This window comes from Antechinus flavipes, chromosome 4 (assembly GCF_016432865.1).
Source record: "Antechinus flavipes isolate AdamAnt ecotype Samford, QLD, Australia chromosome 4, AdamAnt_v2, whole genome shotgun sequence".
Taxonomy (NCBI): Eukaryota; Metazoa; Chordata; class Mammalia; order Dasyuromorphia; family Dasyuridae; genus Antechinus; species Antechinus flavipes.
In genome coordinates this window covers 129,163,449-129,190,775 of record NC_067401.1, presented here as the reverse complement: position 1 = coordinate 129,190,775, position 27,327 = coordinate 129,163,449, and the positions used below count along the sequence as shown (strand labels likewise).

At 36.9% G+C, this 27,327-nt stretch overlaps 1 protein-coding gene and 1 long non-coding RNA gene across 2 annotated transcripts; one reads left to right on the top strand and one right to left on the bottom strand.

Annotated features, from left to right (window-relative positions):
* Nucleotides 1-617: 617 nt before the first annotated feature.
* ANKRD40 (ankyrin repeat domain 40) lies at nucleotides 618-27,255 on the bottom strand. Its single transcript, XM_051994292.1, has 5 exons — nucleotides 26,995-27,255; nucleotides 12,891-13,039; nucleotides 5,292-5,768; nucleotides 3,889-4,070; nucleotides 618-3,112 (listed from the first exon to the last, which is right to left on the bottom strand). The coding sequence occupies exons 1-5, from the start codon at nucleotides 27,126-27,128 to the stop codon at nucleotides 2,966-2,968; spliced, it is 1,089 nt and encodes a 362-aa protein (XP_051850252.1). The 5' UTR covers nucleotides 27,129-27,255; the 3' UTR covers nucleotides 618-2,965.
* On the top strand, nucleotides 3,891-10,017 carry LOC127560054 (uncharacterized). The gene is made up of 2 exons (XR_007953269.1): nucleotides 3,891-3,985; nucleotides 8,908-10,017. It is a non-coding gene; the product is annotated as an uncharacterized LOC127560054 (long non-coding RNA).
* Nucleotides 27,256-27,327: the final 72 nt, after the last annotated feature.

The following is a 27,327-nucleotide window of genomic DNA, read 5'->3' as shown; positions in this document are numbered from 1 at the left end:
TTTTTGGCAGCCTGTTTCTTTTCAGATCTTTATGGGCATGGGGCAGTCTTCCATCCTTATGATAAAACAACTATGAGCATACACATGTCCAAATTATTCTACCTCTGGTCAGTAATAAGAAAAGGTCTCAGTGATACATTCCGATTTATTAGGCCAATTTGGAAGGAGGCCTACTTTTTGCCATTCTGGCTTCCTTAAAACACCATAAATTTAGCATCTTTCCCAAAGACCTGAAGGCGTAAGCCTGTTCTTGCTTTCCTATCCTTTGAGACCTCTGCTCTTATTGGTGCCATGACAGAAGCTGACAGCCCAAGTCAGTCTCTGTTCTGTAATGTAAATAGGATTATCATCAGATTTGATTAATCAGGAATGACCTCTATTTCTCAAATGCATGGCTTCTCTAGGGAAATAAAAGCTTCTGTTATGGACTGTAAAAAGGACACTAAACAATACGTCCATCTCTGTGACAATGACAATGTGACTGCAGCAGAAGATCCAGGAGTAGAATATGTCTATTATTCCAAAGAGTCTTTCCTCTGAGATTTTCCCCTAGTTTAATATCTAGTTGTGATATTGTAACTTATTTTAACAAAAAGCAGGAATGAAATAATCCAGACTTCAGGCAGTTAATATTTAATTTTAATAATACTTGTTATGTTTAAATAGTCAGCAATGCATGAAGAGAAAAACCTTCAGATGTTGATACATGGTGTGAACACATGCTTTAATTATGCAGTTGGGGGAGATTCACAGTTAACAAAGCTAAAAAAAATCCTTGTTATAAATTACACAAAGCATATAAAAATATTTCTCTGAATGCATAGATTAAGACATTACACTCACCTACCAGCAACTGTGCATTATAATTCAGATGCTAAATGTGAGTTTCAACCAATTGACCCAACAATTTTCCGCAGGAGATCAGTTTAGAGCAAGTCCCTTTGTTTTGACTATTTTCAGAGCTGACTATAGACAGAATAAGCCTGAGAACTATCCTGGAGTGTGTCTACCTGATGCTACACTGCAGAGACACATCCAGCCACTAACTACTACCATACCTAGCCAGAAGAGTTTTATTCCAAGCAGGTTCAAGGTGAGGTCATACTAGGCTTATTTCCTCTGAAAGAGACTTAGATTTTATCATCTCAATATAATATTAACTCTTTTTTCAAAGCAAACAGTACTTTTCAGCAAATTCACTTTCCAGTTGGCTGAAGCACAAGGGAGGTCTCTACCTTAAACCACTTAGGAGAAAGCAGGTAAGTAATAATTAACCTTCATTCTACTATACAAACACCTAGTACAATGGTTAGTCACAATCAGTAATTTGGTAGAACAAGAATTAAGTTGCAAAACAGATTGATACAAGTTTAAGCTGGCCTTGAAAAACACCTCAACCCAGCTTCAGCATTTAGGTAGCAGCAGGAGGCCATTACCTCAAGATAACATTCTATTCCACAGACATCTTTTGTACATTCTTACTAAATTGTAGTGTACCAATAAAATTAAGTTAACACAGTTAGGAAGTTAAGTTTCTTTGGAAACTATAGGCACTATGGGGAAAAAAGCTTCCTAAGACAGCAGGGATGCCACTCAACAGCTGTCCCCCACCATCTTGTTTGTTTAAGTGTGCTAATTCTTATTCTGAAGTTAAGCTGTTAGTTTAAACAAGAGAGTAGCTTTTCTTTAGCTTTAAAGACACTGGAAGGAAAAAAGAACCTTGAATTAATCCATTAAAAAATTCTTATGCCATACACAAGAGTTTAATCAGTTTTTCTCAATTAACTTATTCCAGAAAGTCATGTGAGGGTTACAATTGGCTTTAAGTAGAAAAACACAAAAGACCCAACATAATTTGCTTACAAAAGCAACAGAGAGTTTCAAGTTGCATAGAAATCCTAATAATTTTAAAATAACCTTTATCTTTGATATAAAAATAAAGATGCTAACCCCTTTTCTGCTATGTTTTTCACAATAACCTTCAAAATAGCAACAGAACAACCTTAAAATTGCTTTTCAATTATAATGGAAAATGAAGGTGGAGACCCTGGGACTGCAGCATTTGGGCTCTTTTACATGTTAAAATTAAGCATGTTGATGACAGTAATTGCTTCAAGGAGTAAAAAAATCTGATTACTCGTTTAGGAAGCATTAGAGAGACCTCTAGTGACCACTAAGAAGTTAATGCAGAAATACCTATTTTCTAGGTGATGATTTTCATACTGTGAACAGATAAAGCAGTCATGAATGGATTTTTACAAAGAAAAACAAGAGGGAAGCTATTTTGGTCAACAGCATATTTACAACTAGGGTATGTTACTGTAGCTTTAAATACCTTTAACCTGAGTAACATTTATGAATATATTACTTTATAGCTGCAAGTCATATAAATTCATGTCTAGTACCTGTATTTGCCCCCAACAAACTGAAGCTTTGAATCTGTACTTAGTCAGATATGTTTTTCAGGCTATTCTTCTCCATTTAGCTTAGACTAAATGAGAGCTATGTGCATTCAGCACCAACAAAAGAGCATTTTCTCTCATCATGGTAGTGTTTGACAGTCTGGTTTAAGAACAGACTCTACCCTCTGCCCTTTTGCCAGGGGCTTTTTCACTTTGCAGATAAAACACATTTTATAAAGAAACTTTTAGCTTTTGTCTCTCGGGGTAACTTTTCAAGGATTCCACGCTTTAAGCAAGGAGTTTATGCACCAAGAGACAAGGAAGAGCAGCACCACTGCTTGTGGGTAGGGGTTTCTACTTGGTCAGAACAGGTTAATTAATCTGCTCTGCAATTGTCACTGACAGCTCCAGGCCAGAAGTGTGTTAGTATGCACTATGCTGTGGTATCTGTGGCCCTCTCAGGTAACTGCAGAATTTTAGGGCACTAGCCTTGATTTTTAGATTTTTGTACAGGAATTGACACGTGCCATCCCAATACTCCGTGCTAAGGATCCCTGATGCTGTTAGTAAGTCAGTTTTGAAGCTCTCCTATTATAACAAGGCCTTTCAGTCAGTGTTGATGCAGCATTTCTGAATAGAAAGTTATTTTCACTTATCATTAGAACCAGTTCCAGCTCTTGGAAATCTTGAAGCCGGGCAACATCTTTGTCCTAAAACAAAAATGAGTAGCAATGAATGATGTTTCCATATGTATATACAATATCCTGTATGATACCTCTGCCGTGGCACTTACTAAATCCCAGAAATACTGGCAGTGGTCAAGGTTAAAAGAAGCCCAGTCAGTGGAGGGAGCAGTCAGGGTTACACATATGGATATATTACCAATAGTACCCATACAGTGCTTTAAGGTTTGCAAAGTGCTCTGCATGTTTTACCACGTGATCCTCCCTGCAGTCCTGCCATCACTCATTTTAAGGGGGAAAGAACAGAGATTTAGAAAGGCAAAGTGATCTCATTTGTCTGGAGTCACAGAAGTAGTGAGTGTCTGACATGGGCTTCCTGGTTCCATTGTACCACAGTGTAGAGACCAGCTCTCCTCGAGCTCTCTGTTGGAAGCCCAGAGCACTAGTGGCTATGTATAGATCTTGCTATAATATACTTTATATAATTTAACTCTGATATATTAGAAGAGGGCACATAAGGAATCATGACTACTTTAGCATGAGGGTAGCTGAAAACATGACTATTCAGTTTAGGTGAGCAGCTAACCTAGAACATTCTCTTTCCTATTTTCAAGAGTGACAGAAGCTCTCCAAGCTTGATAGAAATGAATTTAGAGGAATACGTTATGTTCAATTTCTATTCTGTATTACACTATCCAGGTTTCAAAAAAACGCCAACAAAACTGGGGCATGTCAATGCAACATTGTGATTTTGAAATAAATAGGCAAAAAACAAATACTCCTAACCAAACCCATGTTCTTACCTTTCTTAACAGAGTATTTGGTAACTTTCTGATTTTCTCTACTTGATCAGGATTAACCCCCAGTTCACAGCAACTCACTCTGAGCAATTCCTGGTAGGTGAGTTCTTGTCGATCAAGTTCAATTTCAATAAAGTCATTTTCTCGAAGAGATGGATTCTGAATTCTTACCTTGAGTACCAGCTCTTTAAAAAAAAAAAAAAAAAAAAAGGTAATTTTAAAGAAAAGCAAAATTAATCGCTTTCTTAAGAAATCCAACCGATCAAAAAAGCTCTCTATATGGTTTATCCTATTTAATATCAGATCTTTCCCAGATCAAAGTTCTACTCTTAAGACAGTTTAGTTTAGTGTTAAAAATTCACAAGGAAAATAAATTTCTGATTTCCAATCCTAGCTTTAGCTTATCATGACTTATGCCCTAAAATATGGATCCTAATAAAAGTAATTTTGATCAGCTCATCATTAAAATATCAGAAAACAATTATTCTATGCTATTAGACCACACATGTGAATAGCTTTTCTAAAAATTCCCCAGTCCTCAGGAATTCCAGAACAGTGGGAAAAGAATTTCATTAGAATATAATTTCTTAGAGAGAAGGGACTGTTTTAATTTCTATTTCCTGTCCCTGCTGGGGACATCATAGATATTTAATTGTTGGACTTTACTGAACTGAACAACTGATCTGCTCTGGGAATTTGGGTAAGTTTCCAATGTATTACACTGAATGAAATGGTGTTCTCTAAAAGTATAAGCTATACTTGTATAAATTTGAGCTTTTGTCTCAGATATTAGAAAGGACAAGACTGATTTCAGTGTTGGAGAATCTCATCAGTCAATGAAAGTTTAGAAACAGGTTTAACAACTGTTAGGAAACAATAGGATGGCAGGAAGAGGAAAAGAAGGTAGATGAAAGGCTAGTCGATTGGTTGGCTGCTAAGATAAGCCTGAACTATTCTGAAGTCAGAAATATGCAAAACTATCAGAAACAATGTGTCACACGTGAAAATGACGAAGCACTAAAAAGAAAAAAAAGTAATTTTGCTACATAAAATCGCATCTCAGATGAACAGCATAGAACTAAAAATATAGATCCTTGGTTTTTAAGTGCTCTTCTCAGAGATTATGGTTTCCTCCCCACTGCCTTCTATCAAACTGGGCTTTAGTTTTATCAAGACTCAAGACATTGAGGGGGATATGTGTGTGTGTGTGTGTGTGTGTGTGTGTGTGTGTGTGTTTTGTTTTTTTTTTCTTTTATTTATTTTCTTTTTTCATATCAATGTAGTATTATGTACTTCATGTATACCTGTACTATCATTACCAGTAATCCTGGTACTTCACAAAATAGATGAAACATAGGACTTGTATTATCTACTTGGTCCCAAGGGTAGGTTTACTAATATGTTACCTTGCATATTAAATGGAAAAGCTCCAGTGAAAAAAAATGGCTGGAATGCTGGTGTTGGTCCTGTAAAAGTCCCATTCTGTTGATCCAGAGACACCGGTGGTTTGGGAGTGACAGGAGAGAACAGGGAGCGATTGTGACTCACAGGTGGCTGACAGACTGGACCAGGTTTTGTGCTTTCTGGTTTTCTAAATATGGCAGAGGGGACAGACATATCCCCATTCTGGACTAATGCCAAGGAGGTATGGTCATGTGAAAAGGACCCTAGTCGGGGTGTTTCTCCAGGTGGCACCACAGGAAGTGAGTGATCAGACGGGGGTGATGCAGGAGGTGTGGAGGATCTCCCATTTTGCAGTTGAGCTGAACCATCTGGTGTGGCGGTATATGTAAAAGGGAACGATGGATTAGCCAAATAATTGGGAATAAAGGGCAGTTCTGAATCTTTTTTCAGCTCTGGAAGGTCATCATCATCATCTTCCACTAAAAAAGGAGAAAAACTGTCAGGAAACTAGCATGAAAAGGAGCATGACAAATACTTTGGCCATTGATAAATTATTAACATCAGAAGAATTTCCTTCTCTTCCATACTGGATTTGCTGAATCCTGAAATCAAACTATGAATTTGGAATTTAGTGGAGTTCAACAATCCTACCTTTATCAACTACCTGACCTCATTCTCCACAGTATCTGTTCCAAATCTTTTCTTTCCCAAGGTCTTAGCCCAAAGCATTCCTCAACAGTTGGAGCAGATGACCCAGCCTCCTACTTCACTGAGGAAACTGAGCTTTTTTTCTTTCATGTATCATCCATTCCTTCACTCCCTCCCACTCCTTCAGGACCTTGTTCAAGCAGTCTCATTCTCTCTCATGTATCTTCAATTTCTGTCTCTTTTCACTGGCTCTTCATTTGATTACACTTACTGAGGTCTCCCCAATTCTAAAAAAAAAATCCATTCTTTGACTTCATTTAATTACCATCTTACCTCTAGTTTCGCTTTCCCGCCAAATCTTTTTAAAAGTCATCTGTAATGCACATCTCTTTATCTTCTTACCCACTCTCTCCCTGACTACTCGTACCATGGCTTTCCACTTCCACACTGTATTGAATATGTTTTTTCAAAGACCCCCTACTTTTAATCATCAAATCCAATGACTCTTCCTTGGTCTTCATCCTCTATTACTTCCATTACTTTGACACAATACATAACCCCCTTGATTTTCTTCCAACTTATTCCTATCAGAATGTTGCTCCTCTGCTCTCTTCAGCACCCGTTTACCTTCTTTTTATTTTTTTATTTTTTGAGACAATAAGACTTTGGACTTTATTCCTCTTTTCTTTTCTTTTTTTTTTTTTAATAATTATAACATTTTATTGACAGAACCCATGACTAGGTAATTTTTTTTTTAACATTATCCTTGCACTCACTTCTGTTCCAACTTTTCCCCTCCCTCCCTCCACTCCCAGATGGCAAGCAGTCCTATACATGTTAAATATGTCACAGTATATCCTAGACACAATAGATGTGTGGAGAACTGAACGGTTCTCTTGTTGCACAGGAAGAGGTGGATTCAGAAGGTAAAATAACCTGGGAAGAAAAATAAAAATGCAAACAGTTTACATTCATTTCCCAGTGTTCTTTCTTTGGGTGTAGCTGCTTCTGTCCAGTATTGATCAACTGAAACTGAGTTAGATCTTCTCTTTGTCGAAGAAATCCACTTCCATCAGAATATATCCTCAAACAGTATCGTTGTTGAAGTGTATAATGATCTCCTTTACCTTCTTTTTAGACCTACCATACAGGTACATTTAAGGGACTGTCTTCACACCCTTCTCCTCTCTCACACAACCACAACTCAAGCCACTGCATCGAGGCAAGGATCCTTACAGCCACACCTAAACTCTTTCCCTGCCATCTTCTACCATGATTACTGTCAGCCTTCCCTGTCTCTGCTCTTTCTCCAAAGCTACAGAATTAGGCCAAAAGAAGCGATGAGGAGATAGTAACCAGTCACTACAACTTTGTTTCCTAGTCTCCACCAGCCCTCACCTCCATGCAATCCCTTCCCTCTTCCTTCTCTGACCTTCTCCAGGCCTCCCAATTCCCTCTCAGTAAAGAGTTTCACCTCACAGTCCATTAAAGCCACCCACCAAGAACCTCTTTTCCATTGAAATGTCACAGTCCAGAGCCCTTCAGCATTATTCCTCTCTCTCCTCCTCTTTGTTATGGCCACAGAAGATAAGGTGATGCTTTTCCTGCACCGGCGCCTACTCTCCTCTGGTTCCCGTTTTAATCTTAATCTTCTCCATATGCCGATGGCTCCTTCCCTGCTTTCTATAAATGTCTATTTCTCCCCCATCCTTAAAGAACCTTAACTTGATACACTCAACCCTTCTTATTTCTGTCCCTCTTTTCAATTCCCAACTCCCCGCAAAACAATAAAACCCTGCCCCCCCAAACAACACCATGATATCTACTTTCTGTTGCCTCTACTTTCTCCTCTCCCCTTTCAATCTGGTTTCCATTTCTACCACTTAACTGAAGTTATGCTCTCCCAAGTCACCAATGGTCTCTTTATTGCTAAATCTAATGTCTCTTTCTCAGTCTTGACCTTTCTCCTTGACCTTTTTCTGATGTTTGTATTTTCTTTTAAATGCTACTTTTTAAATGAACAGTTTTTTTCTTCCTCTCATCTTCCTTTTCCACTGAAAAACAAAACAATACAAACCCTCTATTAAATGCTAACAAATGTCCACATTAGTCATGTCCAAAAACACATCACTCTTATCTTGAATGTATCACCTTTCTGTCGCATGATCAGCGGTATTCTACGGAATTGGTCATTCCACTGAATGTCTTTCAAAGCCATCTTTAACCTTGTTCTTCCTGTAAAAATTGTCCTTCTGATTCTGCTAATTTTACTGTGTTTTAATTAATATAATCCTTTTCAGGTTTATTGGAATTCATTCTTTTCATCATTTCTTCTAACATCATGGGGGCTGAATATGGATCACAACATAGTAATTTTTACTTTTTTCTGTTGTTTGTTTGCTTTTTTTTGCTTTCTAATTTTTTTTCCTTTTTGATCTGATTTTTCTTGTGTTTACTTAGGACTAATCCTTGATCTACCATCATTTCTAGTTAACCCTCTTTCTTTCGCTCCTATTTCTCTGTTGAATTAAATGTATTAGGGTACTAGATTGTGTGTGTGTGTGTATGTGTGTGTGTGTGTGTGTGTGTGTGTGTGTGTGTGTATATGTGTAATTACTTCTTTTGACTAGTTCGGATGAAAAGTGAGCTTCTACTCCCTCTGCATTTGTATAGATGGCCACTTGTGCACTCTGATTATGTGAGGGAATTTTTTCCTAACTTTCCCTTTCTTTCTCTCACTCACTGTACTCCTCTTCCCCTTCATTGCATTCTTTTCTTAAGATCATCAAGATATAACAGAACTCCTCCTAGACCTTGTCTAATTGGACTCCCTCTATAACTCCAGATAATGATAGGGTTCAAAAGGAACATATCTATCATCTTCCCATTTTTGAATATAAGCTGTTTATCCTTGTTCAGTCTTTCATCACTGTTCATTCTTATTGGCCTTTTTATATTTCTCTTTATTAGAGTTTCTACACTGACGTGGTCTTTTCATCAAGAATTCTTTGAAGTCCTCTATTCCATTAAAGATCCAATCCCCACCCCTTGGTAAGTTGTTATTGAATGTATACAAATATCATCTGTCTTCTGGAATATTGTATTCCAAGTTTTCCATTCTTTTATAATTGTGGCTGCTATATGAAAATATGCTCCAAATCATTATTAATCAGAGAAATGCAAATTAAGACAACTCTGAGATACCACAACACACCTGTCAGATTGGCTAGAGTGACAGGGAAAAATAATGTGGAATGTTGGAGGGGATGTGGGAAAACTGGGACACTGATACATTGTTGGTGGAATTGTGAACACATCCAGCCATTCTGGAGAGCAATTTGGAACTATGCTCAAAAAGTTATCAAACTGTGCAGACCCTTTGATCCAGCAGTGTTTCTACTGGGCTTATACCCCAAAGAGATACTAAAGAAAGGAAAGGGACCTGTATGTGCCAAAATGTTTGTGGCAGCCCTGTTTGTAGTGGCTAGAAGCTGGAAAATGAATGGATGCCCATCAATTGGAGAATGGTTGAGTAAATTGTGATATATGAACGTTATGGAATATTATTGTTCTGTAAGGAATGACCAGCAGGATGAATACAGAGAGGACTGGTGAGACTTACATGAACTGACGCTGAGTGAAATGAGCAGAACCAGGAGATCATTATATACCTCAACAACGATACTGTTTGAAGATGTATTCTGATGGAAGTGGATCTCTTCGATAAAGAGAGTTAATTCAGTTTCAATTGATCAAGGATGGACAGAAGCAGCTACACCCAAAGAAAGAACACTGGGAAATGAATATAAACTGCTTGCATTTTTTTTTTTCTTCCCAGGTAATTTATACCTTCTGAATCCAATTCTCCCTGTGCAACAAGAGAACTGTTCGGTTCTGCACACATATATTGTATCTAGGATATACTGTAACCTATTCAACATGTAAAGGACTGCTTGCCATCTGGGGGAGGGGATGGAGGGAGGGGAAAAATCGGAACAGAAGTGATTGCAAGGGATAATGCTGTAAAAAAATTACCCTGACATGGGTTCTGTCAATAAAAAGTTATTTAAAAAAAAAAAATTGTGGCTGCTAAATCATGTTTGCTCCTGACTATGGCTCTTTGGTACTTGAATTTTTTCTTTCTGGATGTTTGAAGTATTTTTCCTTTGACCTGGAAGTTCTGGATTTCAGCCATGATATTCCCAGAAGTTTTCTTTTTTTTGCCTTAGACAGCAACAAGTGAATTCTATTTTCACTTTACCCTCTGATTCTAAGAGATTTGAGCATTTTTCCTTTAAGATTTCTTGAAACGGGACGTCTAGGCTCTTGTTTTGGTTAAGGCATTCAGACAGTCTTTTGATTCTTATTTTATTTTATTTGCAATCTGATTTTCTAGTGAATTGTTTTTACTATGAAATACCTTACATTTTTTCCAGTCTTTTTATCTTGTTGTTTCATCAAGTCATTGGCTTCTGTTTGGTCCATTTTCAGGGAATTTGTTTGCACAAGGTTTTACATGACTTGTTTCAAACTGCTATTTCCCTCTCCAATTCTTTTTTTCATAGCTCTCAGTTCTTTCTTACTTTTCCCTCAAGCTCTTTATTTTATTTACAAAAACTTTTTAAAAATGATTTTAAAAACTCTTGCTTCATTACCTAGTTGAGTTTGTGCCCAAGCTGTGTTCTCCTCTGCGGCATCATTTGCAGAACATTTTGGAACCATTCTCTTTTTCTGTGTTTGTGCCCTGAGTTTCCTGGCCTACCAGGACAAGTCTCTATGGTGAGGTTTTTGTTCATTTGCTCACTTTTTCAGCCTGCATTCCAACTTCAGACTTGATGCTTGGGTTGGGTCCTGCCTGCTTTCAGGGGAAGGTGTGCCCTGGTCCTACTGCCTACGTTTTTAGAACAGACTATATACTTGAATATATATTATTTTCTCTTAGGATCTCAAGAATTGGCTGGTGTTCCAAAGTACTCTGATCCAGATCAAAATCTAATTGCTGTTCTTCTGGTCTGAGCTCTGCAAGGTCCTAAGTTAAGTTTGGGTCTGAGCAACAGAATATTCCTGGGCTTGGCCCCTGTCAGCTGTCTGAAAAACTTAGCTGGTTTAGTCAAAAGTCTGGGAACCAATCCTGCCCTGGTTATTCTTCAGTCTGAGTGAGATGGGGGAACTGAAACCCCACTGAGCATCCACAGCAGGGGTCCTCAAACTACAGCCCATGGGCCAAATGCAGCAGCTGAGGATGATTATCCCCCTCATCCAAGGCTATGACGGTTCTTTATTTAAAGGCCCATAATACAAAGTTTTTGTTTTTACTATAGTCCGGCCCTCCAACAGTCTGAGGGACAGTGAACTGGCCCCCTATTTTAAAAGTTTGAGGACTCCTGATCTACAGCTTAAGCCACTCTCTGCTCCTTTCTGCTTCTGAACTTTCCTCCTTTCTGGGTCCAGTACCCAGGACCTCCCCAGACTCCCTACCAGGGACCACCTTTTACCTGTGAGCTGGAGCTAGGTAGTAATGAACCTGCCGTGAATCTGGCAGTGTCATGGGATGAATCTGGAACCTCCTCTCACCCTTAGCTAGCACCAAGCTGGGTAAGAATGCTTTGAGCTCAATATCCTCCTGGCTTGAGCCCCTCTCCAGTGTCCACAGACCTTTTAATGCCAACCTGGCCTGGCCAAAGCACTGTGACTTTTCTGAATTTCACACTTTTTTCTTTCCGTTTTTTGACAAGGCAATCAGAGTTAAGCGATTCTCACAGAGTCACAACTGGCAAGTGTCTAAGGCTAGATTTGTACTCAGGTCCTCAGGTCCTGACTACAGGACCAGCGCTCTATCTACTGTGCCACTTAACTGCCCCCGCCTGGTGCATTTTCTAGATCTGTTTGGAGTGTTTGGGGGAGAAGCTCAGAGTATTGCTTCTTGCTAATCTGCCATTTTGACTTTGTCCTCCTTAGAAGTCACTGCTCCCTTAATGTCCCACCAGGCCCTCAAATTCAACATGCCTAAGCCAATTATCTTTCCCCTTAAACTTTGACTTTATTTCTATTTTTAGAGATCACCATTTATCCTGTCTCATGCTCAGTATTTTGAATTATCTTTTAATTTTCTTTTTTCCTCTTTCTTTATATCCAATCAAGTTCTATCAATTTCACCTTTGTAAGAGTATTTCCATTCATCTCTTTTCCCAACTGCAATCATTCTAGGACAGGCCCTCATTACCACCTGCATGGACTATTACAACAACCTTCTAACAGTTCTTCCTATCTCCCTTCAGGAATAAAATAATTCATACCATTGACAAAACAAGTTTTCTTGTTGATAAATCTAATCATGTCTCCCCTACTCCACCCCAGTTTAAAAAAAAAATAATCTCCACAGCTTCTCTTTGCCTGGCATTCAAGGCCCTTCTCAATCTGGAACCACCTATCACTTTGCCCTCATTTTTCTCTCTGTGCAGCTAAACAGGACTACTCTTTGCTTCCTGAATATGTTATATATAATCTAACCTCCATCTCTTTGCTCATATTTTTTCTCATGCTTACAATGCTCTCTCTTTCTCTGTTTCCTATTTAATTCTTACATATACCTTAAACCCTAATTCAAATACTACCTCTTCTATGAAAAAGGCTTCACCCTCATCTCCTATTAGAAATGATTTACCATCTTGGATTTTTATAATTCTGCATTAATATACTTATTAGGTAATGTATATAAATAATAAGTATCTGTATTTGTATCTTATTCCTCTACTAAGATATAAATGGACAGAAAATGTGTCTTATATCCATACCTTATACCTTCCCCAATATGTAATATAATACTCTGTATACAGTAGACTATTATTAAATGTTTATGAATGATTATTTAATATAATCAACAACACAAAAAACATGATGAGAATAAATGTTAGTTATATATAACCAGAAGTTACTCATTAGTCCAAACTTACCTCCCATAATTTTCCTGATATCTTTTCTTGATGTCAGTTGGACTGGCATTTCACCTTTTGTAGTAAGAATCTCTTTGTCAGCTCCTGAGTTTAACAAGTAAGAAACCACTTGGCCATGATTTCGTTTGCATGCCCAGTGCAAACAGGTCCTAAGTGGAAATAACAGTGATGTAAAAGAGGTTGGAAGAAAGAATTTGAGATTTTAAAATTATTTTTTATAAATGGCTTACATAATAATTTTAACTATGGGAAAACCACTGCTAACATCAAGAGTCTACAAATCTAAATTTCAGTCCTTACAAAAATAAATAATCAAACTACTTACAGCATTTTAAAACTGAATTTTACATAGTAGGTTAAACTTTTGTGATGCCTAAAAAGCATTTCAGGTGCATCAGTGCTGCTCAATGATTCTTACCAGATCTACTTCCAATAGTCTTAGTTTTGTTCTGCTACCTAAATTACTCTTACAACAAAAAAAATTTTGTTTTAAAGTTCACCTGGGATGAAAGTACTTTTTCCTTTTTAATTTTTTTCTTTTCCTTTTAAATGAAAACCTTCTTAACTATACTGTTTATTTATGGTAATAATAATCTCTTCCCAATAAATCATATCTGCTTTTTGAGGATCCATCTAGCTAATAAGTACAGAGAGATTAACTATAGGATCTCATGAAACAAAGAAAAATATGAAATAAACTTCAGTCCTATGTGGCTCCCTCTCTTTCTACAGGAACTGTAGCAGAGTGATGAGAAAGAGGGCAAAGAATGCTTTAAAAAATCACATTGTTTTAAGACCATCTATAAAATTTAATTTAATTATTAGTATTATAAATGTGAAATCCTTGTGCATTGATCAATGATGGACATATATAAACCATATCAATTTTCTATTATTGCTAAAAATGAAAACGTAAAATAAAAGGAAGTTGGTAGCAACAAAGATGGCTTGCATATTATACTTGGAAAGGCAAATAAAGAACTTGATTTCATTTTGTCTACAGGTAACAAGAAACATTATTTCATAGATACCACCTATTGCACATTTGCAAGACCATTACAAAAAGAAATGCAACTTATGTGCCAACATTCATTGCAAAGGATTAAGAAGAAGAAAAATTATAAACTCAAGAAGACCCAACAGACTAAATTAACATATATTCAGAACTCGGCACCTTCAATGCAAAAGTGAGCAGAGAAAGACAGTGAAAATATGTTGGATAACATGGTTCTAGTGCCAAAAAGGAGAGTCAAAGGTTTTTAGACAATACAGAAGCCTTATGCCCATGTCTAATAATTTGTTTTTAAGAGGAGGAGACTGAAAAGTATTTAATATAGTGAATAAGTAATACCACAAAAAAATGAATCTGGTTATATTGCGATAGGAAATGACATACTAATAATTTTATTACTACAATTAACTGGCTATATGTATATATTGCCAGACCACAATACTTGTTAAAGTCAAGATCAAAGTCAATATCAAACTAGAAAAACAAAAATAAGGTATACATATGAGGCAATTCCACCATGACCTATGTAAATAAGCTATTAATGCCAAAAAATGGGGAATGGCTAAGAGACTAGATACTGCTGATACAGATCATTATCATTTTCTAAAAAACTTTAACTATTCTAAATCAACTGTCATAATTAAGAGATGAAAAGGCCCTATAAACTGCCTTACCACTCAATATTTGCTCATTTTGCCAAGCAGAGACAGAGTAGCTAAAAGCAAAACAAGTCTGGATTATACTCATTTGTTAAATATTATGGAGAAGGATCAGTGATTAGGAGGTAACTCATAAAAAGGAGGTAACTCATAAAACAGTGAGAAGCAAGGAGCAGAAAGAAGTGGGGAATAATTTTACAAAAAGCTTGTATAATAGGTCAGCTAGGTAGAGCAGTGGATAGAGCACCAGCCCTGAAGTCAAGAGGACCTGAGTTCAAATGTGGTTTCAGACACTTAACACATTTTCTAGCTGTGTAACCCTGGGTAAGTCACTTAATCCCAATTGCCTCTGCAAAAAAAAGAAAAGAAAAGAAAAGAAAAAAAGAAAAGGCAAAAATCTTGTTCAAAATCATGTCCAGGGAATTTAAGAATAAAACCAAAAGGACTACAAACATAAGAAAATCAGAAGAGATCTGTAAATATTTTTACTATCTCTTTTCTTAATAACAGTCACCACATTTGGGCTTTAAAATGACGGCTCTTGATGAGGAAGGAAGAGGAATGAGGAATGAAGAACACAGTAATGACTTTAATGAAAGGAAAAAGGGCAACTTTACTACACCAAGAAAAGCTCTGGTGGAGGCAAGATAATTTTGAAGACATTGAAGATACAATTCTTATACTTGAAAGAATGGAGGATGCTAAAGCCTTAAAAATTAAACTTGTTAAAAAAAAAAAAAAAAAAAAAGATGAACAAGAAAGTATTAAAACTACAAACGATATACTTATTTTCCAATTTCTACCAAAAAATTTTTTTTTTAAAGAATAACTTATATTTGCATCAAGGGCAACATTGAAACATGTGTAAAAACTAAACAGGAAGGTTTTTACAAAATGATTTTCTATTGCAGATTACATTTTTCAGTCACAATTTCTACCTGAAAAGGGTAGAAATATAAGATACCACCATTGTGACTATTGTACTGATTATGGGTATTTGATTTGGTAGCAAACTGCTGCCTAAAAGCTTTCCTCCAACAAGATATTTTTCATGAATATGTCAACCTAATAAAAAATTCTTTAATAGAGCAACAGAATAAATTGTGGTATATGAATGTTATGGAATATTATTGTTCGGTAAGAAATGACCAGCAGGATGATTTCAGAAAGGCCTGGAGAGGCTTAAAATGGACTAATGCTGAGTGAATGAGCAGGACCAGGAGATCATTATATACTTCAACAACAATACTATATGATGATCAATTCTGATGGACCTGGCCATATCTAGCAATGAGATGAACCAAATCAGTTCTAATGGAGCAGTAATGAACTGAACCAGCTACACCCAACAAAAGAACTCTGGGAGATAACTAAGAACCATTACATCGAATTTCCAATCCCTATATTTTTGTTCACCTGCATTTTTGATTTCCTTCACAGACTAATAATACCCTATTTCAAAATCAGATTCTTTTTGTACAGCAAAATAACTGTTAGAACATGTATACTTATATTGTATTTAATTTATACTTTAACATATTTAACAAGTATTGGTCAACTTGCCATCTGGGGGAGGGGATGGGGGGAAGGAGGGGAAAAATTGGAACAAAAGGTTTGGCAATTATCAATGCTGTAAAATTACCCATGCATATAACTTGTAAATGAAAAGCTATAATAATACACACACACACACACACACACATAAACAGAAAAAATAAAACAAGGAAAACAAAAAAAATTAAAAAATAAAAGAGCAACAATTAACTTAAACTTTTATTTTTTTTCTTTTTTTGACTGAGGAAATTGGAGTTAAGTAACTTGCCCAGGGTCACACAGCTAGGAAGTGTTAAGTGTCTAAGGTCACATTTGAACTCAGATCCTTCTGACTTCAGGGCTGGGACCCTATCCACTATTTGAACTCAGATCCTCCTGACTTCAGAACTGGGGCCCTATCCACTGCACCACTTAGCTACCCTGACTTAAACTTTTAAATATTTAACTTTAACCCTAGTATCACTGATCATTGATAACAAATCAGGCACAAAAGAGAGAGAAGTATGCTTACCAAAAGTGTTTGTCACTAACAAAGGATATACCAGTAGACACTAATCTTGTTTGTAAGGTGACATTATATGATGGCATAAAAACTCAACACTGCAGAGCCCTCTAAATAAGATCTCTAGTCACTTAAAAGTGTTCAACCCATAACTAGAAGATATAGAATGTTTATTGTCCTGCCTATGGAGTGCAGCTGGATGGATAAGCTTTGTAAAGAGCCTAAACATATTTTAAACATGAGCAATGAAGTGGGCCCAGAATTGGAAAAAAAAAAAAAAAAAAAAAAAAGGCTGAACTGACTTCTGAAAAGCAGTGCACTGCTTTTAGTAGCCTCAAGTCTCTCCCTGAAAGAAAAAATTATCTTTATTAAAATATCAATTTTCTTATAATAATGTTATATAATTTCAAGACATGGAATATGTGTCTTAAGAGAATTAGAATTGAGAATGTCCCAAAAAGCAATGGAAAGAACAGTGGATGTAAGCAAATGGCAACATACTACCAACCAAATAGTGCATGAGAAAAGTGTGGCAAAGTATATTACAAAAAAAGTATATGACTGGACAAGGTGACCAGGTACTATAGGGAGAGCAAAGGGAAACTGACAGAGAGGCAGTACATGTGCTCCACTGGTACTCACAAAAATGTTAGGAAGAATGCCCCAGCTAGAGTGAGTAGAAGATTTATAGAACTAAATCTGAAGTAATAAGTTCCAGGAAAATAATGATTCAATTTCTTGCACATTTACCTATAATTCTTTTCCCAAAGGTACACAATGTATTATGCGCTTAATAAGTTGGTGTCTAGATTTTAATTTGGAAGGAAATTTTATATTTAAATGCAAATAAACAAAATATTTCCCTAACCTTCATATATTCTTCCAATATACCTTGCCCACTTCTACAAAAGCAATTTCTGAATAAGTTATTTAGACCAAGGAGTTATGTATGCTGTGAAGAGCTATAGTTTTAGTATTAGATAAAAATGTGATTAGCATATAGACATATGACTCTGCCTAAAAGAAATTAAAGAATAACTAATATCTACTGAAAAATCTACTCAATAGTAGATGCTGGGTTTGGAGTAAGGAAGACTTGAGTTCACACGCAGCCTTAGAAAATTCTTAGTTATGTGGCTTTAAGCATTTAAATTCTGTTTGCCAATGGAGAAGAAAATAATAAACCAACTCCAATATATTTGCCAAGAAAACCGTATGGAAAAAGGTCTATGGGGTCAAGAAGAATTAGCTATGATTGAAATGATTCAATGACTAAAATAATCCCCAGCAGCTAGTGTAAAATATGTTCTATAGGTATAAAAAGCAATCATTTAACCTGTTTTGAAGCATCCCACTTCCTTTAATGAACTGAAATAAGTGACTGCAAAGCCAAGACCAAATATAGGTGTGCTAAATAACAGTAGTCCCATTTCTTAAGACAATGTTAAGGCACTACTCTGAGGAGGAAAATTTTATAGAAAAATCCTTTTGGCATCTAGAAAATTTAACCCTCAAGTTAGAACAATTCCTAAAAGGGCCAGCTGACTGGTTGCTTATGGAATGGTTTATTTACGTATTCTTATGACAGAAGGATATTGTACACAGTGTTATACTTTATCAATATCACACATTGTTAAAATAGAACTTTTTTAATTTATTAAAATTTTTTATTTTCAAAACATATGCAAGGGTAATTTTTTCAATATTGACCCTTGAAAAACCTTGAGTTCCAATTTTTCCTCTCCTTCCCCCTACTTCTCCCCTAACTGGCATATAATCCAATATATGTTAAACGTGGTAAAAATATATGTTAAATCCAATATAGGCATACATATTTATACACTTATCTTGCTGTACAAGAAAAATCAGATCAAAATGAAAAAAAAAAATGAGAAAGAAAACAAAATGCAAATGAACAACAAGAAGGGTGAAAATCCTATGCTGTGACCTACACTCAGTTCCCACAGTCCTGTCTCTGTAATGACTCTCTTCATCAAAAGATCATTGGAACTGACCTGAATCATCTCATTGTTGGAAAGAGCTATGGCCATCATTATTGATCATCATATAATCCTGTTGTTGCTAAATATCATTTATATTCTTATCCATTTGCCTTTGGATTACAAGCTACTGGATTGGCAGACTGAACGTTATTTTTGGAAAATGGAAGAACTTCATCTATTGATCTTCTTGTCTCACCCAAGTAAGATGAGTGAGTGGATTGGTCCAATGTGTCCCTGATTCTAGTCAGTTAAAATGACTGTAGATTGTAGGCATGTAGGTAGTATTGGTTTGAAAAGTGAGCATTTATAAGTGAGCACTTTTATTGAATGGAATATGATGAGAAAAATATGCTCTATTTGGAAGTATTCACTCACTGGAGATAAATCATCTGTCTGCACAAACTGAAGGAGAAGGTGACAATAATTCACAGCTAGGGAATGGGGATACAGAGAGAACTAGCAGCTCAGTGAGAAGACTTGCTGAGCTCGTCTTCGGGCTGCCCATTCACCTTGGGTGTCCATCTGTCACCTTTCACCTGTGGCTCCAAGAAGTTACAGCATGCAGAGGCCATCCCTGGGTAAAACCATCTCAGCAAAAAGGCTGAACCAAATGGAAGGGAATTCAAATACATTGGTGAATTAGGAGGATGGCCAAGGAGAATATTCCCACAGCCATGAGGGCATCCGGAGCCGGCCCTGGAAGTTCTCAAAGCTTGGTCAGATATCAAACATGGCAAGTTAATCCACGGCACTCTGGGTCAGAGCAGTCCCCCTGGCTTTTGCCTTGCCACGGAACTCAAGAAAGCGAAGCTGATGAGTCTGTACAGCTCTGCCTCACTAAAACCCAATTCTTATACAAGACAAGCCATCATTGGTCATCTTTGAAAATGAAGGGTGAACAACAACAAAGGCCAAGGAGCAAAACAACTGAAACAAGGAGACAAGAGGATCTGAATGCAAAGTGAGATTAAGTTGACAAGACTTAGCACATCACACACCGCAAAAGTTGTAGAAAGCAGCCATGGATCATTTTCAAATCAGTTACAGGGCTCAAGGCTGCTCTAACTCAAAACTCCTTGTACTCAAGCAACATTTTTTAACTTTTGCACAGCATTGTACTTATTCCTTAATCGCCAACAGGCAGATATTACACTTGGTTACAAGTGATATGGGAATCAATTATGAAACTTTAACTCTTCAAATCTTTAGATTTGCAGTCAGAATATCACATTAATATAGGGAGTTTTTTTTTTTTTTTTTTACTCTGGAGTCACTGAACCTTGCTCATTATTGCTGATATTGCAGTTTACTGGGCAACAAATCTTAATCATTCTCTCCTACCTCTCAGTTCTACACCAGGACTTTTAAATGCCTGCTATAAGTATAATCAGAAGTTCTAGTTGTCAAATTCACCTCAGCCACATCAAATTATTCCTCTTCTTGATTTAACTATTTCAGTTACTTGACATAGAAATCATGTGTCACGTTTTAGTCCTCCTCCTCCCTACAAATAATGTTAATTCCTGTCAGATCTACTACTCCTGTCTATTGCCACTATTACCATCTAGTTCAGTCTTTCACAACCTCTTGTTTGGGGACTGTTCCAGAAGCTTCTAATTAACTTCAAAACTTCAAATCTATCCTACACGCTACTGACATTAATGATCGAATTATGCCTCTAATTGAAAATGTTTTAACTGCTTCACACTACTTACCAAGTCAGGTGAAAAAATCTTATCATGGTATAAAAAGCTTTCCTTCTTTACTCTGGCTTCAATTCACTTTTTGTCACTTCATACAACAAACCTTTACCTTTATGGTCCTCCAGTATTAAAGATTCCAGTTTTCCTACACTATTGTGCCTTTGATCGGTGTTCCCAATTCCTGAAACCCCTACTCCTTGTAATTAAAATTTTACCATCCTTCAAGGCTTCATTTAAATGTAGCCTTCTATGATTCCACAATTCTAACTTTCTTTTTAAATTTAATGATACTGTATGTTACCTTTATTTGTTTTCACATCCTGTCCTTTCTTCTTACTAAGCTATAAATTCTGTGCAAGGGAACTGGAAGTATATCTTTTCATTTCTGCATCTTTCATAATGATTTGTATTTATATGTTCAATAAATGTTCAGTGAATTTGTAAAAATGAGTAATTTAGGACAGGCACCATTGTTTCACTCCTAACAGATTTTCCCAGACTGAATAAATGTCAGTGTGTTTTAAATGCAAAAGCTGAAGGAAAAAAAAAAAACCCTATAAAGAAAAAAAAGGACATAATATCCTCTGCTCCACTTCCCTTTGCCATATTAAATCAAACGACTTTTCAAAAGCTTATAAAAAATACTAGCAGGAACTAAAATGGCAAATTAGGGGCAGCTAACCAGCTGAACTCTCCCAATACTCCCCTCCAAACAACTTTAAAATAACACCATAAATCAAATTTTTGGAGTGGCAGAATCAACAAAAGGTTGGGGTAAGTTGTTTTCCCAGCCAATAAAACCTTGAGGTTAGTTGGACAAACTTGTGACACTGGGGTGAAAAAACCCATCCAAAGCCCATACTTAGCAGCAGCAATAGCAGCTTTGAGAACTCTCAGTCCAAAGACGGTAAGAGAATCGGGCAAATAACTAGAGATTCGAAGGGACCCTTTGCTGGCATTGTACACAGCTAGCACCGATTGGCAACTCTACTGCCCATATGCAATTCTGTGTCCTAGTGGCAGGGTGAAGAGGAGTGCTGAGATTTAATCACAAGGGAACAGGGGTCCTGGTTACTCTTCCCAAGCGAAAGGGAATGCTAGTGCTTATAGTTACACGAGACCAGGGACCCCTATTGGGTAAAAACTCAGATCAGGAGAACATTGACCATACCTGTCCCAGGATCACACCACCTTGGAAGCACCAAGAATTTGGAGACCTCCCAGAACTAGCTCTGAAAACAAATGCACAAAAAAGCCTGAAGTTGAAGTGAGCAAAGCCTAACTTTTACCATAAAGTTCAAAGTTAAAAAAAAAAAAAAAAAAAAAAGGCTAGAAAAATGAAAAAAAAAAAAAAAAAAAAAAGAATCAGATCATAAAAAACTAAGTGAAAAAGGAAGACCAAACCAGAAACTCAGAAGAGAACAGCTATTTTTAAAAGCCTCAAATCAAAATGCTAATTGGACCCAAACAAGAATTCCTCGAAGAGTTAAAGAAATAAAAATAGAAGAAAATAGAAAAAGAAAAAAGTGATATAAGACACTTATGGTTGGTATAAGAGGTATAAAAAATTATTGAAGAAAATATACTTTAAATAACAGAATTGGCCAAATGGTAAAAGAGGATCAAAAATCCACTGATGTGAACTCTTTAAAAATCAGAATAGATCAAATGGGAAAAGAAGCACAAAAATTCATTGAAGAAAAAACTCCTTAAAAAGAAGACTTGGCCAAAAAGGTAAAAAGTGCAAAATATTACTGAAGTAAATAATTCTTTAAAAATTAGAATTGGGCTAGTGGAATGACTTTATAAGAAATCAAGAAACAAAAAACCAAAGCAGTTAAAAAAATAAAAGAAAATGTAAAACATTTCACTAGAAAAAACAACTGATCTGGAAAACAGATCAAGAACAGAGATTTTTAAGAATTATTTACCTGAAAATCATGATCAAAGAAAGAGCTTAGACATATTTCAAGAAATTGTGGAGAACTGCCCTTATATCTTAGATCTAGAGGACAAAATAGAAATTTAAAGAATCTACCCATCACCTTCTGAAAGATAACCCCATTTGAAAACTGCCAGGGATATTATAGCCAAATTCCAGAGTTCCTCTTATCAGAGAAAATACTTCAAGCATCCAGAAAGAAACAATTCAAATATCAGAGCCACAAGGAGGATCACACAAGATTTAGAAGCTTGCACATTAAGAGAGCTAAGTGTTCAGAATATAATATTCTAGAAGGCAAAGGAGCTAAGATTACTGTTGGAATCCTTACTAACTGCTAACTAATTAGAGTTGATCTAATCTTACAAGAAGATGTTTTGGGCAGAACCTGAAACAAGGTACTAAGTAGAACTAATTAATACAAGGCTTGTGTCCACACCTTTACTCATTGGAGTTCAATGAGTTCACACCTCCCTTGAAGTTCTTTGGGCCAGAGAGCACTATGGGAGGTATGAACTCATTGAACTCCAATGAGTAAAGGTGTGAACACAAGCCTTGTATTGTTTAGTTCTACTTAGTACCTAGTTTCAGGTTCTGGCCAAAACATCTTCTTGTAAGATTAGATCAACTCTAATTAGTTAGCAGTTAGTAAGGATTCCAACAGATTACAACCAAGAATAATTTACCCAGCAAAACTTAGTTTAATCCTTCTGGGGGAAAATAGATATTTAATGAAATAGAAGCACTCCTGATGAAAAGATCAAAGCTGAATAGAAAATGTGACATTCAAATAGAAGACTCAAGAGAGATTAAAAAGGCAAACATGAAAGAATAATCATATGGGACTCAATAAAGTTAAACTGCTTCCATTCCTATATGGAAAGATGATACACGTAACTCCTAAGACTTTTGTCATTAGTAGGGCAATTAGAAGGAGTTATAGAAAGAGGACATGAGTGTGAGTCAATTATGCTGGAATGATTTGTGAAAAATGTATTGAAAAAAAGGAGAAGACAGGTAGAATGGGGATAATTTTCACAAATAAAAGTATGCAAGAAGGAGGGGAAGCTGAAGGTGGGGATGGGTACAATTCTTAAACTTCACTCTCATAAAAATTGGTTCAAAGAGGAAAAAACACATATTCAGTTGTTTATAGAAATGTAACTTTACCCAACAGGGAAACAGGAAGGGAAGAGATGGGAAGGGGGGAGGCAGGAAGGATAAAAGGGAGGATGGATTAAGGGAGTAAGTGGTTAGAAGCAAAATAGATTTTTGAAGTGGTACAGGATTAAAAAAAAGAGGAAAAAACAGAAGAAAATAACATGGAAGGAAATTCATAATAAGCAATTATAACTGTAAATGTGAATGGGATGAGCTCAACCATAATGGAAAGAGCAGAATAGATCAGAAACCAAAATCCAACAATATATTGTTTACAAAAAATACACATGAAATAGACACACACAGTTAAAGGGCTGGAAAAGAATGTAATATGCTTCAGTTGAAGTAAAAAAGACACAAATAGCAATCATGATCTCAGACAAAGCAAAAGAAAAAAATAGACCTAAATAATGTAAGAAATGATGAGGTTTCAGAAAAACATAGCAAGAATTATATGAATCGATGCAAAGTGAAGTGAAAACTGGGAGATTGTTATGTAGTGACACTTGAAATAATGATGAAGTATGAAGAATTTAGCTATCTGATCAATACAATGATCCAAGACAATTCCAGAGCATTTATGTTGGAAAAATGCTATCCACCTAGAGAGAAATGATGAATTCTAGTGCAAACTGAAGTGTAATTTTCTCATTTTCTTTATTTTTCTTGCTTTAAAAATATATGGCTAACATGATTTCCCATATATAAGTGTCAACATATGGCCTGCCTTCACAGTGGGTATGGGAGAAAGTAGAGGTAGAGAATCTGGAATTCAAAATTTAAAAAGAATGCTAAATGTAAATAAAAATATTTTTCAAAAAACTAAAAAAAAGTGTTAGGAAAAAGGACACAGAAAAAGAAATTGCTTGGAAATCATGCATATAAGGCATTCTTTTGTCATGTCACTTAAGTGGCTTATTTCTAACAGAGATAGCATAGATAAAAAAAAAAAAAAAAAAAAAAAAAAAAAGAGCAAGAAGGTGGAATCTTTCCTGATGCTTAAGCAGTTAGCATTCATTTTCCCCTCTTTAAATTACTTTTGAATGACTTAGAAGTTCTTTACTTATATAATGTTCTTGTTCATTGTGTCCCAAGGTAAGTTAAAGACAAGAGACTGTTTCATTTTTGTCTCTGAATTTCCACCACTAAATGGAGGTATAGATTTGGGTCATTTCAAACTCTTCTAGCCTACCTCTTCTTATGAATGACTATCTCCCTTCTTCCTGCCTTTACACAGGATATCCTCTATTCCTGAAATGCCCTCTCTCCTCATATTTTCCTCTAGGAATTCTTAGTTTTCTATGATCCAAGCTCAGCTCAAGAAACATCTCTTATAGAAGGCCTTTCCCTAATCCCATTTTCAGACACCATTATTTCCCCTCCTCCAACCAATTCCCTTGTACAAAATTTTGTATTTACTGATATTCATTTGTATGGTTTCTCCTAATGGAATATGTGCTTCATTTTTGTCTTTGTATCCCCCAGGCTCATAGTAAGTGCTTATGCTGTTTGACAGACTGATCTTGGCCAAGACTCTTATTTTATATCTGAGGAAACTGAGGTCCAAAAAGTTTAGGTGACCTTCCTAAGGTCAGAAGTAGATCTGAGCGCAAATCTTCTTCCAAATCCGGATTTCTTTCTACTGTGCCACAATGGACCCAGAGTATCTTGGAGATCATCTAGGCCTCAATTTATATTTGAAGAAACTGAGGCTCAGAAAAATAAGGTAATTTACTTGATAAATCAACACTAGAAGCAGATATCCTAAGTCCGTGGTCCAATATTTTTATACACCAAATGAAATGATGTTTCGAGATTGTAATGCCAGAGAAACTGAGGCAAGAGAGAAACTGGCACAGTTTAGAATTACTAAGATTAGTAAGAAAGGCTCTCTATTTGAAAATACTTGGTTTAGTTCATAGCTAGCAAAAGAAATTCTACTTCTCAAATGAATTAAATAAAATTGATGAATAAATCAAACTTATGATTTCATTATGAAATTCTTCTTGAAGGCAAGTACTCAACAAATATTCATTAAACCCTAAAGAATTTAGGATCATCACTACTCAATTTCACACTAAACAGACTGTTTAAGAAGCAGCATGGTACAGTGAAAAGAAAGAACAGGAAATTTCGACATGGAGGACTAGACGTTGGTTCTGCAACCTCCACATAAATCATTTAACCTCTCTGGACCTTTTTCTTCCTTTGTAAAATAAGGCTGAAATAAGCCATCTAGATATATGCTGATTCAACGAGCTAAGTCTTTTCAACTCAGTCTATCATCTGACATGAGGAAAATGCCATATGCTTGGGTCAAACGGAGTCAAGAAGTAGAAAGAGGAGACTAGTACAGCAAAGGTTTTGGAGTCAGATGGCATATAAACCTGTGTGATCCTGCATGAATCATATAAACTTTTTGGGTCTTAACACAAAAGGAGACAACTGGATTAAATACATAAAAGGTCCCTTCCAGCTTTAAATCTTTGGTCTTATAAATTTCTTCATGGATTAAAATGTGTTACTTCTATTTTACTATTAAAAACCTATTTCGATAAGAATGGGAGAATTCTATCACTCAACTAGCAACAGGAAATTAGAGTGGCAGTGGGATAACTGAATCCAAGAATTTCATTACAAAATCCACTGCTCTTGGGGTTTTGGGGGGAAAGGAATCATACTCCTTTAACACTCATTTTAGCTCTACTACTTAGTCTTCACGAAGTCTAAGAGTAGTTGTTGAAATGTTCAGAAAAAGATTTCAAGTCCCAAATGGGAATGAGATCAACCGTTCAAAATAGATCACTTCCCACATCTTGATTAGGCTGGATTGGAAGGAGGAAAAGAAGAGAAAAAGGAGAGGAGAGAGAAAAAAGAGAAAGAGAAGAGAGAGAAAAGGAGAAAAACGAGAGAGAAGAGAAGAGAAGAGAAGAGAAGAGAAGAGAAGAGAAGAGAAGAGAAGAGAAGAGAAGAGAAGAGAAGAGAAGAGAAGAGAAGAGAAGAGAAGAGAAGAGAAGAGAAGAGAAGAGAAGAGAAGAGAAGAGAAGGAACTGATTCCTCTTAAGGTCCAGAGCTGCTGCTCACCACCACCCTTTCTTTCATCAGGGGTCTATAGGATTGGCTGCTACAAAATTCAACAAATATTTATTAAGCACTTACCAAATGCAAGACAATATATACCAGGGATTGGGGATACAAAGGAAAAATTGAAGCTGTCTCCCTCCACGAGGAGCTCTAGGAAGTGGGGGTACAGGAGAGGAAGGGAAGCAGCATTTATTTAAGCGCCTACTATGTGCACGCACAGCACCGATATCGAGGTCGGGCCCAAAGGGGTGCGTATTGGAGAACTGCAGGACCATGACTATATTCCCCAGGCGGCCCCACAAGAAGCGGCTACAGGATTTCGATGGGGGAGGGAACTTGAGGTTGGACCCCAACCCCGACTTCGGATCACTCTGAGGCACAGCGGGATCGGTTCTGGTTTGGGGGTCGTGGCTCCCCCATGCAAAGCCCAGGGCTGCGGTCGGGAAAGCGCCGAGAAGGCCAAACGGCCGGCCCGGCCACTTACCAGCCGTTGACCTCATTCTGGGAATTCACATCCACCCCGCTCTCCACCAGTTTCTGCACCTCGTGGATGTCCCCCAGGGCGGCGGCCTCCCTCAGCCTCTCTTGCTGCTCCTTCTCCTCCAGCTGGGCGCTCATCTTTACCCCAGGAGCCTCCACTTTCTCCCCGTAGCCCTTCAGCCCGAGCCCGCAGCAACTACCGCGGCCTCTGCCCGCCCCAGGGCCTGGCTGCCTGTCAGCGCCGCGCCCGCCCGCGCCCCTGCCCGCGCCCCCGCCGCGGCCTTCCCTCGGCCATGAGCCCGGCGCGAGCGAGAGCAGGCGGGGAGAGTGCGTGCCG